Source organism: Chaetura pelagica, unplaced genomic scaffold, assembly GCF_000747805.2.
Source record: "Chaetura pelagica isolate M959 unplaced genomic scaffold, ChaPel_1.0 scaffold67, whole genome shotgun sequence".
Lineage (NCBI taxonomy): Eukaryota > Metazoa > Chordata > Aves > Apodiformes > Apodidae > Chaetura > Chaetura pelagica.
This window is the reverse complement of record NW_009954107.1, coordinates 47,926-62,612: the sequence shown is the minus strand read 5'-3', so window position 1 is coordinate 62,612 and position 14,687 is coordinate 47,926. Positions and strand designations below refer to the sequence as shown.

At 46.1% G+C, this 14,687-nt stretch overlaps 1 protein-coding gene across 1 annotated transcript in view; it reads left to right on the top strand.

Annotated features, from left to right (window-relative positions):
- The first annotated feature begins 605 nt into the window (after nt 1-605).
- Nucleotides 606-14,687, top strand: part of ENPP6 (ectonucleotide pyrophosphatase/phosphodiesterase 6) — a 30,908-nt gene continuing 16,826 nt past the window's right edge. Inside the window, exons 1-3 of the mRNA XM_010002504.1 lie at nt 606-661; nt 1,387-1,574; nt 12,115-12,294. Coding sequence (XP_010000806.1) covers nt 606-661; nt 1,387-1,574; nt 12,115-12,294 — 424 coding nt within the window. The remainder of the gene's footprint in view (nt 662-1,386; nt 1,575-12,114; nt 12,295-14,687) is intronic.

The window sequence follows — 14,687 nt, the reverse complement described above, 5'->3', positions numbered from 1 at the left end:
TCTGACTCGCAGATGGCAGCAGTACAAAGCCATGCAAAAGGCAGGCCAGGACATGAGGGGAGTTTGCACAGGTGTGAAAATAACTGTTTGGGGTGAGGGAGGGTGAAGGCCATTTTGCTGAGCTTGCGTCAACCCAGTGCTGGGTAAGAGGCAACTAGACACACTGGACGTGCAGTCAGGAGCTTTCTGAGGAGCAAAGGGAGGTTCCAAAGTCCACACTGGGATGGCAGGCAGCTATTGTAATCTGCAACCAGGACACCCAGGTGTAAAACATCTGCCCTGATAAGTGAGGCACGGGCTAGAAACACCCCGCCCTGTGGCTGTGTTCTCTTCCTTGTGTTGAGAAATTAAAAATTTGCCCTTTGCCCATCCCAGCTCTGTCCAGCAGGTATTTCCTCTTCACCTGGAGCATGTCAGAGTTAATATAATGCTATAAACTTCTTGTATTTGGGTAAAGAAAAACATTTTGAATAGAGTTGATATGTATTTATAGCGTACAACAGGGGCTGCCGTTGCATTAGAGATGTAGTTGGCTGCTGTGGCTGGCAAGAGAAGAACCTGTTGGTGATTGGTAACTAAAATGTGAATGGTTTTTCTTTTTTACTATGAAATTTGGCAGCACCCAGGTCTTACTAGTAATGCTAATAATATCAACAGCCAGAAAATAAATGTGTAATTTGATGTCCCATGCTGAAAACTAGGTATTTTTCTACTGTCAGGAACTGGTTTAGCCCCACAGCAACACAGGGTAAGCAGAGGGGACAGGGTGCCTTGCGGGGACCCAGGCGCAGGCAGAGATGAGCTTGCTCTTAGATAAAGATGTGCCATCCAAACACTCACTATCCCACCCCTGGAGCTGGGCAGATGCTTTGCCTTGATCTCAGCCCAAGTTTCTATCGCACAGCACTGCCAGAAAGAAAAGAAGGAAGTGCACGTTCGCGTGGCTGGAGGTAGAATGCTTTAAAGAAAGCAGCCCCTCTCCCTGTGAGCCGCAGCCCCACGGGGAGCTGAGCTGGCTGGAGAGAGGACTCTGCTCCCGGCAGAAGGGCTCTGCTGCCAGAGAGCGGGCGGGGGGTCCCCCGGGCTCCCGCCCCCTCAGCCCCCCGACAGCTCCCGCTACTTTCGCGCCGTGTTCTCCCCACCTCTGCGAAGCAGGTTGGTTGTTTGGTTTTTTTCCCCTGTAGCAGAGAGATACGAAGCTCCTCCCAAGGCTTGGCGGGCTGGAAGTTAATCATCTGCTTCTAATTAACCTGTGCCCTCCCCCGCCCGTCGGGGCCGAGCTGTAGCTTTAACGCGGGCGGTGGCAGCGGGCGGGAGGACAGGGCAGGGCAGGGCAGGACAGGACAGCCCAGCCCAGCCCGCCTGGGCGCTGGCCGCGCTCCTGCCGCCCCCCGCCGCCGCCCGCAAGCTCCTGCTGTTCCTGCTCGATGGCTTCCGCTTCGACTACATCGACGACAGCGAGCTGGAGGGGCTGCCGGGCTTTCGGGACATCGTGAACATGGGGCTGCAGGTGGATTACATGACCCCAGACTTCCCCAGCCTCTCCTACCCGAATTACTACACGCTGATGACAGGTGAGTACCTGCCTGTGCCGCGATGCTCCTCCGAGCCGCCCGCTCCCCGTGCCGAGCCACAGGGCAGCTCCTCGGTGGCTTTTTCCTCCCAGGACGCCGTAAAAATAACCGAAATCGTGCTTTTAGCTGGCAGTGTAACAGCACTGAGGCATTACGGCTCGGTATTTCTTGTCTAAAACCTGCTCTGAACTTGGAAATGCTGCTTGGAGCTGATATTTTAAAGTTCTCCTTCGTCCCCTCGTGCTGTGCTGCCGGGCCCCTGCCTGCTCCCCCGCGGCAGCAGCATCAGGGCTGTGCGGGGCTCCCCGGTGGGTGCCCTGCGGGGGCTCCGCACGGGGGGCACGAACACGAGTGGGAGAGGCGGGGAAGGTTCATACGGAGCCTGCTCACAGACTTTCCCAAAGGCAGGTAAACTAAGGGTGGCTAAGATAATAACTTATTTTCGGCCAGCCTTGCCTTATTTTGGCAAGGTCAGTGTTGAATTTCTTTTTAAACTTAACAGACTTTCTGCTTTCATAGGTCCCTGTCTTAACATTGTTCCAAGTCCTTGTGTCTGTCATATAATCTGAAATAACCAAGGATTTTAAGGATTTTTGCTTTTGCTCCCCTACACTTTTCCTTTTTCTAACTGCCCAGGAGAGGTTTTCAGAAAACAGGGAGGATAGTAATAATTTTCATTTTGCTTATTTCCTCTCAATCTAAGTGGAGCAACACATGATTGCAGTGACTCTAGGAAGGTGTGCAGAGTACAGCTGAGCCCTTCACATCAAAGAAAGACACACTGAAAAAAAGTTAAGTTTAAAAAAAAACCAAACAGTTTTTTCTGGAGTTTCTGATAGGGTTTTTACAGCGTTATTTAACAAACAAGACCTTTCAGCTAACCAGGAGCGATAAAATCTGCCCTCTCCGATGTTACACGGTATCTTCTGCTGTCATCACAACAATACAGTGCCCATCGGTCCATATACTGCTTGCTGGGAAAGCAAACAGATGCCATTGTAAGACAAAAATCTGACATCAGTTGTGCCCAGCTTGTTTTGAAACTGCTTAACCCCTTCCTCCCTCTCTTGGGAGAGGAATGCCTTTCTCTTGCTCACCTCTGAACAAAAAAAAAAAAGAGTATAAAACCATCACAGTTGTTTTTTTTCATTACTTGCTGCAAATGCATGAAAGCAGAGTAAATGTCATGCCAAAAATAGAGGTGTTGCTCTACTGTGGACCTTGTTCTTCAGGCAAATGGGCTTAACACTTCATGTTTAAAAAGCCTTCAGATGAAGTTGTTGAAGAGAACAGGGAAAGTGACTGCATTGTCTCCTGGCCACATTTAATCATCACTCCTGTTACGTGGGTATGCGTAGAGTGAAGTCTGTAATCGGCCTTTCAAGGAGTTTTGGAAGCATCCTATTTGTATGCACACAGAAGTTTTGTTGTAGATGGGGAAACACCACGACTAGACTTTTCACATTTTTAGGATAGCAGAGTTTCTACACCTTGGCTTGAAGCAATGATGCAATCTATGAGACCAGACTCAGCTCTTCTTGCAAGTCTCCTGGCCTTCATGAAGACAGTCTCAATGCAAATACAGCTTAACTGCAAATAACAGTTCATGGTCAAAAGCATGAGTTACAGTAGTGTTAAATAGGTCAGGAAGCAATGGAGAAAACATGCTCAAAGGAAGGCTGAAGACTGCACTTGAACCTTGTGGCTGTGTCCTTGCACGACAGCAGGGTCACTTCCGTGGCTGCGCTGTTCTTACCCCCAATGCCATGGTGCAGTCACCACAGAAAGGTGTCACATGTTACGTTAGGATGGGGTTATGAGTGTGGGGCACTTAGCAGTTAGAGCTGTGCTTAGTCTGTGCATGTTCAGTTCACAAAGCTGGCACAGATTTGGGGAAAAAAGCAGCATTGCAGGGTGACATGAGCATCGTGCCATAGTGACCTGCTTAGGGAGTGGCAAGTGACTGTCTCCTCATTGCTGCCTTATGGCTGCAGGAGAGATTATGTTGCAACTCACAGATTGTGTGTCTCTACTGCAGGAGTGGAGGGGGTACATGACTTTAACTGGTTTTGCATCTGTTTGCAGCTGGGTTGTGTGGTACTGCAGTGTTGCCATAGCTGCTTCTGAGAAATCAGGACTACTAGGACAAGCTGTTCTTCATGTCTTGTCCTACATTGCTGCTTCATAAGAAACTGTTAAGAAACTCTCGTTCTAACCTCCAAATTGCCATATTTTTGCATTTGTGAATGCAGTTTCATAGTATATTGGGTTTTTTTATGCTAAATCAGCTTAAGAAATTTCTGGTCCCACCTGCACATTCCCACCCCTGGCTTGTTCATTATATCCCACCACTTATTCAGATAAATACTCCTGTCCCTTCTTTGCTCATTTACAAGGTCTTGTGGCCCTGCATCCATTCTGGAGCAAAGATGGCTGCCAGGTCTAGGACAGCATGTGCATGAAAGTGCTACAGTTGGGATGTGTTTCTCCATTCACATGAGTAAGGCCTCTCCTTTCTGCATACAGCCCTTCACCCAGGCAGCCTTGGTGACTCCAGAGAGGTTTAGCTGTGACAGAGGGTAGTTCTCTCCCATTTTGGTGGCTTTGGAGGTAGAGAGTGGGACTCTGCTTCTCAAACACCATCACCACTGGGACAGGTCAGTCCCCTCAAATGTGAACACACCTCCCCTCCTGCCTAGACTTGCAGGCGGGGGCTGTGAGGGTCAGTGGCATCTGCCCTGCTCTGTCTCAGGGCAGATACCAAACTGCACCCGTCAGCCCTGCCAGGAGGCAGATTCCCTCTGCAACAGGCAACCAGCAAGCAATAGCAGACAGCACAGCTGCCTGAATATCTGCAGGATCTTCTGGTAATTCTATTTTACTTTATTGATGATTTCAAGAGGGCAGCCTGGCTGAGTTTAATATCAATGAGAAATAGCAAGTTTACTGAGATTTTCAAAGCTAGAACCAAGTAGATGCAACAATAACCAATGACCAAGAGCCATATATATCTAAATAACTTACTAATTTGTGCTAATGTGAAGAATACCCTGTTTTGCTGAGACTAGGTGCTAGGTGAAGCATAGATACAGTGGGAGGAGGAGAGCCCAGCCTAGGTAAACAAAACAGCTACATTTTGAAGGGGAAGCAGAAGGAGAGAGGTGACTTGTGGGTGGCCATGATGACAGAGCTCTCCAGGGGTCCCTCTCCTACATAATTTGCTACTGCTGTTAACCTATGAGAAGATATTTGCTGGAGCTTCCCCACATGACACAGAAAGCCTCAGCCTAAAGCCCAGGACCTGCCTAGAGTCTTTTCCTTTCCTTACAGTAATTATGAGAAAGAAAACCAGAGCACAGAAAAGACAAATGCTAATGGTTTGGCTTCTTCATGTAAAGTCACCCTGTGATTCAGAGCTTGGGGGAGAAGCCCAGTCTCACTTGGAAGCTAGGGCATGGAGTCAGGACCTGCTATTTTCTTGAAGTACCAAGCAATAGGCAAGTCACTGCTGGAGCAAAGAGATCTCATTGACATGCAGCCAGAGAAGCTGTTTTATTATAAAAATCTGGTGGTGTGCAAGGTAGCCCAGGGCTGTGCCAGCTTAAAAGCCCACTCTTTGAAAAGCAGTTTTCTCTAGCAACTTAATTCATGACATTTTTCAATTTTGGCTTCCACAGTGGTGTAAAGACTTGTTCTTAGTTGGCTGGGTTATCTTCTAATCTGCTAGACTGAATCCTGCCTGGCCTCCTAGCTCTCCGTGCTCCAGGTATGATTTCGCAGTCGATGGCCTGAAAGGCAGAGCATGAAATGGTGAATTAGGTAAAAGGAGCTGTTGCTGCTGACACGTGTGTTGGAGTGAGCTCTGCAAGGCTGGGGCTTGGCAAGGGAGGGAAGAAGGAGTCCAAATATGCGTATCTCAAAAGGCTCACTTAATCACACCATGTGCTGTTTGTTTTGCAAAGAGAGGGATTAAGACCATAAGTCTGTGGGGAGTTTTTAATATTTCCCTTTTCCTGCCTCAGCCTGGCTCTGCAGGGGAGCTAAAGCCAAGCTAAATGGAAAGTCTGAGGTCTCCCTGTAACTGCTGCAGGCGTGAGTTATTGCTTCAGAACCCTTCATGCCACATCTCTCTAGAAAAGCTGCTCAGCCTGAGGAGTTTGGGTCTCCTTCACCTGCCCACCTGTAGGTGTTGTGAGGCTGCTGGGGGACCCTTGGCATCCCAGGTGCCCTGAATGCCCGCAGCTCAGGGCACAGAACCATAGGGCACCCTCACACTTCCAGCCTCAGGCAGCATAAACACGGGCAGACAGTCTCACATCTGAGCTGGAAACTCAGAGAGGGTTTATTTTCCAAGATTCTAACAACAAATGAGATCTTTTCTGGCAGGTCCTCCATGAGGACACACCAGCCACCAGTCAGCTGTTTGGCTCTGCACCCAAGAGCCATATTTCTCTTGGCCTCCATGGGAAGCAGAGGGAGTCCCTGCTCACAGAGGTGGGTGGAGAGGAGCTGGCAAGGGGCTTTTGTGTCCCTCTTTGGAAAGAACCTGACCTCAAATACTTGGCAGAGAGGCTACGAGACCCTGTGAAGCTTGCATGATGGAGGAGGATGTTGAGCAGATTGCATTTCAGGTCTCCTGAACCCCAAGGTGAGGCCTGTGGTCTTTGCAGAGCTGTCTAATGCTTGCTGCAACTCAGCAGTGGCATGTTTGGGGCTTCTTTAAAATACAGGGCTGGTGTGTGGTGTTTTCCCAGCTGCTGCAGCTCAGCCCTGCATGTGCCATCACCCTCTGCACAGCAGGAAGGAGAACAACACCACAGCAGGCCTCAGGGATGGGTGACAGTCAAGGTTCCCTCTGTCAAACTGAAGATTTCACCCATCTTCTGTGTTTCTATTATCCTTCCTCCACTCTTCACCCTCAGTGCTGGCACACTTGGCTGCTGAGGAGCTTTGGTGGATAATGTTGTGGTCTGGTAAGTAGTCAGTTTGCTCTGTTTTCCCCTGAGCACAGTAAATCACGACATACACAGCACCCCTTTTATTCCATGTTTTCTGGGAGCAAATGTCCTTTGGGCTCCCACAGCTGGAGTTCTCTGGGGTCTGGCTGACATGCACAATAGATGTGTAGTAGTTCATTGGCTGTTTGTTGTGAGAGGTCTCCTGGGTTACAGCACAGCACACAAACAGTACCTGCATATTGTCAGAGTCAATAAAAAACTGGAGGAATAGGACTGTGGTGAAAATTTTTTTTCAGTACAAATGAACTGAACTACCTCAACTTCTCTGTCCAAGCTGAGAAAAAAGTCAGACGGCCACAAAGAGAAAAATGAGTGAAAAGGGAATAGTTTTTTTTTTCTTTTTTTTCTTTTCTTTTTGTTCCTCTTTTAACCACCACAGATGCCAGAAGCAACAAGGATTTAAAAGATTCTGTTCATGACATACAGTTCTTAATTCAATAGTCTCTTCTTGTTCTTGGATTCATTAGCTTTCCATTTCTAAAATTGTGTGTTGGGAAGCAAAAGAGCACAAAGTCATCTGTGGTAGTACTACTAACTGGCAGGGGAAAGGTACTATCCTAGCAAGGACAGGCTGGAGAAGAGAGTGGGAACTGGGAGGGTTTTAATTTTCACATTCTTCATCTCGCTTTGTTTACTTGCTTCCTGCAGGAAGGCTGCACTGCCAAGTGCCAAGATTTTTCTCTTTCACGCATACACAAAATGCTGTAAAATTCTGTGTTTGCTTTCTACCATTAAAAAAAATGGAAACACGTCCAAAGTGGAGAACAGAAAGTTTTCTCTAACACAAGTTCATATGCTGCAAAGTGAAGCAGAGAGGTTTTCCCATTCTTGCTAGCTACAACCTTACAGCTTACAACTAGCATACCTGCTACCTATTGAGGTGTTTCTTTGTCCAGAGCTGAAGTCACATCTGGAGAACCAAAAGCTGCCAGAGGCTCGTACTCTCTCTGATGGTGCAGGCAGCAACTTTGCACATTGTTCAGGCCCTATGTAATGCTTGGAGCTGTGTTGCTCTTGAGCCATACCCAACTGGGGGTGGGAGGTGGTCAGGGGTCCCAGCATGGCCCCTCAGCTCATCACTGCTGCTCAGTTCAGAAGACCAACCAACAGCTTGGAGCACTGGCTCTCCAGGGCCTCAAGACTTGCCTTCCCACACAAGCAGGCATCCAAAGCCTAAACTTTCAAGGCAATTTTTGTGCACCCCAGACCTGGCCCCACTATGGAAGCATCGAATTATGAGTTTCACACTCTCACTAAATTAATCCCCTTCAGGAAAAAAATAAGTATATATAGCAGAGATTTTTCCGTACCTTTGATGTGATCCTCCTTGGATTGCAAAGTCTCACCTGATGTAGGATAAGGTGTTCTTGCTTTGGATCTGTCTGGTACTGGAGGTCATAAAAATTGGAAGAGCTTTGCCAGCAAGCTTTTCTGGGAACATAAATTGTCCGTACACATCTTTCAGGTAATGTTTTTGCCCAGGGGCCTGCAGATGGCAGGGCCACTTTGCCCTTAGTAGAGCTCTCTCCTCCCTTCTCATGAGCCCTGGTCTTCTCCAGGTCACTTAAGGTGTAGCACACCAGTTTTATTTTTTCCCTGAGGTCTCTTTTCAAAGCAGAGCAGATGAGACCCAGCAGGCGAAGAGCAGAGCAGGACACATATTGGAGTGGGCGGAGCGGGGCTCTTGAGGATGCTTTGCTCACAGCAGGCTGGGCTCAGTCTTTGGGAATAGCAACACAACGATACCTGCTCCTGAGCACGAATATGGTGCTGGTGACTTAAAAGTCCTGCTCTCCTCCTGATGGCAGGCAGCACGAGCAGAGCATCTCCCAGGGCAAGTCATCCAGCAGGTCTCCAGGGTGGTTCAAGTGGGCTGAAAAGTGCATAAATGAGCAGGTCTGGGTCAGCATTTAGATGAGTCTACGAGCAAGAGAATAGCAGAGGAAAGACATTCTGGGCAGTGGAGAAAGGGAACAGCATATCTCGCTTTGGCTGTTGAAACACATGCTTTACATGTGTGCAGGTGTTTGCATGGAGGAACTTAACTTCCCCAGCCTATGTAGCTCCACAGCACCCTGTGCTTTTATCTGGGGACATCATGGTGGGACATGGGAGGACAGGACTCACTGTAGCAGCAAGGCATGCACATAATATTACATAGTACAGTACGTTCAGGTAAATGCAAGTACTCTGTCATCAGGTGGGCACTGCGTGGGCACAGGTCATGGTTCCTTTGCTGTGTTGGCTAATATACACCCCAGGAGTTCTCTGATAAATCTAGTTTGCTCAGTGCACAGCTGATTTACCTCTGTTTTGTTGCCCAATCCACCAGATGTAGCATTGTGCATCTGCCACCACATGCTGCCTCTCTTACAAAAAAAAAGACCACTGAGTGTCTCAGAAAAGCATTTTCTCTCATAGATTTAGATGCAGGTGGACCCTGTATGACATATCTGGCCTGCTGGTGATCCTACATGCTGTCCCTGCAGACAGCAAAAGACCACCAAAGAAAGAAGAGGTCATTACTGTAGCAAATGCTACAGGAGCACACCCCCTGCTTTCTAGATCTCACATATGGCCAATATAGGGTGCACAGTGCTCAGCATTACTGTGCTGTTGGTTATTTTAATTTCATCTTTGTTTGGCATAGATTCATTTGAATGCTGACAAAAGTGCCTGGAGACACAGGAATGTTCTTTAGACAAAGCCAATGCTGCAAGAAGTGCACTGTCCAAGTAAGCTGTAGCACGCAGACTTGCAAATGCTTTTGCTGGCTCTCTTCCAGAAGGATACAGGAGTTGTCATATTCCTGGGAACTATACCCTCTTTGTTTTCCTCTGCTGCTTGAGGAGGGGGTGCTTTCTACGACAATTGCAGTGAGCTTAACTAATAACATCTGTGTGCTGAAATTGCTATATGCCCTTTTTCTACTTTTGTAATCCTTAAGATAGTGTTTGATTACAGAGGAAAGCTGCAGTAATGGAAGCAATGATAAATTCAGTGTGTTACAGTGACTGTCTAACACTATGTTGCTATTATAATAATTATTAAAAAGGAGATCACCAAAAATAATTTTCTCAGGATGGAGAAAATAAAACAGGGGATGTAAAGAACTCAGGTTGTACAGGTGACTCAAAAGATATTTGAGAAGTGACCTTAATTCTGCACATGAGTGCATTTGAGGTGAAGAAATGCCAGCTATTGCAGGACTTCTTAATCTAGTGAGCAAGGCACAATATAGCCATGGTTGAAGATTAACAAAGGTCAGAAATAAAATTAGAGGCCCGGCATTATTTTTGAGGAGTGTTTACTGGTGATAAATACTGGGATGAGCAACCCAAGGAAGAGATTGATTAGTTGGTAGTGATGTCTTCAAAGGAGATCCAGGGTCTTTCTGAGACATAGTCTTCAGGCAAGCAGATGTAAATGGCTCCAGGCAGCATTAAATGGTTGTGTCTTTTGGTCTGTCTGCTCATCTGCTGTTCCCTTCTGGCCCTGTGTACCAGGGATGTCTGCAACAAAAACTGAAGTTTTTGTAAAACTGTAAAAAAGAGAGTTGGAGTCCATGGAAGAATGAACTTTTCTGATATGGTGATCAGAAGAATACTGTCCTCTGTATTAGTGCCCATATGAGTGCCCTCTGTATTAGTTAATTACACTTCCCAACAACACTACAAATAACAATCTCTATTCTGTTCCTTAAAAAGGTAAGCAAACTGGCAGCAGACCTTAAATCCTCTGGGGAGCTCACAGCAGCAGCAGTGGGAGCTCATTGTTTCTGTAATGAAGACCACACTGTATGTCATACAAATATGTGACCTAACAGCTTCAGCACCGACCTGCAGGTTTCACAGACTGGAATCAGTTGCCTGCTTGAAGTTTCCTAGGTTTAGACATGCTCAAGAGCACCTGGACTTCAATAAGCTGAAGAGATGAGATTGTCCTCTAAGTAGGAAGGCTGTGGTTTTGTTGGACTCTAAAGGCTTCTTTCTAGCTCTTTTTAGACTAAGAAAGAAGAAAGCATGTGGCAGCCTAAGGAGGACAGATTACTGCCCATACAATCCCCCAGTTTTCCAGTAGTAAACCTGTTTGGTTTAATATGGTGAATAGTGACTGTCACAAATTGGGCCTGTTTTTCTGCACTGGAGAGGAGGAAATGTTTTACATAATTGAAATGCTTTGTAGGAGGGAAGGAGAGTTCAAAATCCATTTAAAGATCACATGTGCCCAAAGTATACAGAGTCCTCTGCTCAAAATAATGCCTTTTCCAAACAAGCATACCAAGTTTATTTCAGTTCTGATCCCCATGCTCAGTCTTATAATAACCAAAGCCTGTTATCTGGATCCTCGGAATATCGTGACTCGCCAGCTAATGATGACAATGTCTCACTCATAGAATCACAGAATGGCTAGGGTTGGAAGGGACCTTCAAGATTGTCTACTTCCAGCCCTCTAACTATACACCCTTGTTAACAGTCCCTCCCCAGCTTTCCTGTAGCCTCTTCAGGTACTGGAAGGCTGCTCTAAGGTCTCCTCAGAGCCTTCTCTTCTCCAGGCTGAACGGCCCCAGTTCTCTCAGCCTGTCTTCATAGCAGAAGTGCTCCAGGCCTTTGATCATCTTGGTGGCCCTTCTCTGGACCCTCTCCAAGAGCTCCATGTCCTTCCTGTGTTGAGGGCTCCAGAACCAGACACATATATCAGTTGTTGTTTTTTAAGATATGGAAATTATGAACTCCTGTTACATCTTAATCTTCAAAATTTCTTTTCCCATTTTTGTTACTTCACCCTTCAAATACAGCAGCTTCTCTTCTCTTTCTCTTGTGGAAAAATTATGTGCCCTTTGGATAAAGCAGAGGGGAATAGTGAGTTTCCCAAACATTATTCCGTGGTTCCAGACTATGCTCTTATCCCTTCCCATTCACAGACTGCTTCCTGCAGCCCTCTGGTCCTGTGCACTGGTGGGTACCTTAGAATGGTCTCAGACATGGTAGATGTTGTGTTCATAGAAGGAGCCAGATGTCAGCCAAACGTGTCACCTGCATGGGCTGCCACTGCCATGGTTTGTGTGCATGGAATGTTGAGCAGGCCACAGGGTGCAGGCTTTGTTTCTTCCAGCCTCAGCTGTCTAAAAGTTGGCTGTCTCAAGGCAAGCTAATGATGTGATCTTTCTCTATAATCAATAGAGGGCAATATGCACCTCCAGATGATAACTCCCCCCAGATACTTTAGATGCCTCTCTTAGGATGGCATTAATTGCTTTCTAGAGGTGCCTCTTCTCTATTGGCTGTGAAGGGAACACAGGTGGCTGACCTGAGTTTCAGCCACTAACTTTTAAGTGGCTGAATTGGGGGACAGAGACTGCTACCTGGAGGACCTCAATAAAAGGTGACAGAGTCGAGATTGTATGAGTTCAAATCTGAGCTGTACAACTGGTTTGCTGGATGAGCTGGTGGTATCTTCTGCTGGAGAACACCAATCTGACTGTGTTTTGTTGTTGTTGTTTTTTTTCCTCATCCCTGAAGGTCGCCACTGTGAGGTTCATCAGATGATTGGAAACTACATGTGGGACCAAAAGACAAATGTGTCTTTTGATATTGGTGTGAATAAAGAAAGCCTGCTGCCTCTCTGGTGGAATGGATCAGAGCCTTTGTGGGTCACAATGATGAAAGAAAAAAAGAACGTTTCCATGTACTACTGGCCAGGTTAGTATGTAAAAAATTGCTGATATCTTAATGATCACACCTAAGCACTTGATACGCTGTACGATGACTCTTTAGTGCCCTGCAATACAGAGGAGTTATGAATACTTCACTAACAGAAATTAATTATATTTTCTTAGGCCGTGACAATTTGCATATGCTTAAAAAGAAATAGAATGGCATGTCACTGGAGGTAGATTTCCACCAAATGTTACCTTCAAGGGCATTGCTGGCTTGCAGAGCATCCCCATCTCCACCAGCTGCTTGTTCCTCTTGCCACGCGTAGCTTCTGCTGTGCTGAATGGTTGTTCCATGAATGGTTCTTGGAGCAAGACTGTAGACCATGTCACTGATCAGAGTTAAACAGTAATCATCCTACCCAGTGCTTGTTTGGTTTTAACCTGGAAATTAGCAGCAGAGCACTGAAGATGATCTGCTCTACAGAGACAGGAAAATCCAGCTGAGAGCAAAGCATCCTTAGGTGAGCTGGAGTGAACATTCTTGTGCTTCATCATTAACTCACCTGAGGTCCTAGTTGAGGCATTCATTGTAGGGACTTTGAATTCCTCATTTGTTGGGTATTGGACCACTGAAATTGCTAGGGATGTACAGTAAGAGGATTTTTTAAAAGGGAGTCTACCCTTAGGCTGTCCTTTTAGGGACCCACACAGAAATATATGTTCCAGCTGTGCAGCCAGACCAAATCCCTCGCAAAGGACCCAACTTCTCAACGTTTTGACCTTTTAACTCTGCCACTTAAGCAGTGTTCAAATATCCTCATATGTGCAAGGACAGCCTGGAGGACCACACATTAGAGAAGCTGCACTGAATACAGCCAGTGCCACCGGGCAGGGCAGCAGCAGCTGACTCATGCCTTGGGCTCCCAGCCAGCTTCTCTTCTGCGTCCCAATGCACGTGTGCCTGGCCACGCTCTTCCCATGCAATGTGGCTAATGGCATCCCAGAAAAAAAGGCCACAGTTCTCAGGAAAGGGAAGACAGAGAAAACCAAGATGAAAAGCACTGGAGAGCCATACGGAGTCTTGAAGAGCAAAAAGATCTTCTGAGAGTGACATTATTGCCTTAAAGACCCAAAGACCTTGGATTGGAATTGCAGACTAGATACACTGATTTGGATCAGTCCTCAGGAAATAATTTTTTTAAAAAGGTTCATATTGGATATCATCCAAGTGACATAACAGCTATGCAAATAGTAGTAGAAATTATACAAGAATGTAGAAATTCTTCGAAGATTTACAAAAAGACCTATTTCTGTAAATTATTCATTTCTAACTACTAATGTAATTGCACTAAATAGCTATAATTATGGGTTGAATAGATGCAGCAGTCTAGAGAGGGCTACTGAAATCCAACAGAACAGTATTACTTTCCATGAAATGCCTTTGGACTTTCTGTAACTCCTTCTTGTTGCCCTTTAAGCAGTGTCGCCCAGGGAGAAGACATCCCACATCCTGCATCTCCCACACGAGATGCATGTGTGTGTATCCGTGTATACCTGTGTATACCTTTCACACTTGCTTGCTATTTCCAGTGGAGAACTGAAAAGAACAGCAGAGCTTCCCTTTCCCCAGTGCTTATGCTGCCAAGTGTGTGCACTGACTCTTATGACACAGAGGGGGAATTTGTGCCCTCTGGATGCCAGTGGGAGATTTTGTGTGGATCTGGAATTTAAGCTGTGGACTGTGACATGCACATCTGTCTGTCACTAATAATTTATCTGTGACCAACGACCTTTGGCAAAATCATTAGTGCCTCAGTTCAGCAAAAGCTTGAGCACATGCTCGTTATGGGTACTCATGGTCACAAAGGACACATTAGCCATACAGGGTCAGGCACAAGGCAGGAAGCAGTGTCAGTCGTGGAATTATTGAACTAAAACACAGGGCAGAAGTGCCACAGTGGGAGTTCAGGTATAACTGGAGTAAACAAGTCACCCCAAATGCATAGTATTTATTGATTACATTTTCCCCATATGATTTTTTTTAAACTGTTTTTTTTTGTTCCATAGTAAGGATGTAGTATATTCTTGTAGATTTATTATTTTAAAGCTTTAATTCTGTAAAATGTATTTGACTGGGGAGTGATGACAAACAAAATCAGAGAAAATAAAAGGCTTTTAGTAACCGAAGTGGGTGAAGGTCCCACAGACATTTACAGTGAGTACAATCTGCTATTAGTGATTAACTTTCCAGCCTGAGGATATACTGCTGCTTAGTAATGAATCTTGCAAATCTGATAAAGATCCAAACAGGAAAAGTCTGGGAAATTGTTAATAGGAACAGCAACGTACAGTCAAATTCATCACACTTTGTCCTGGAAGATGCTATTCTCTCTCTGGTGGTGAAGATAAACGAGACCAATCAAACGTAGCAGGAAT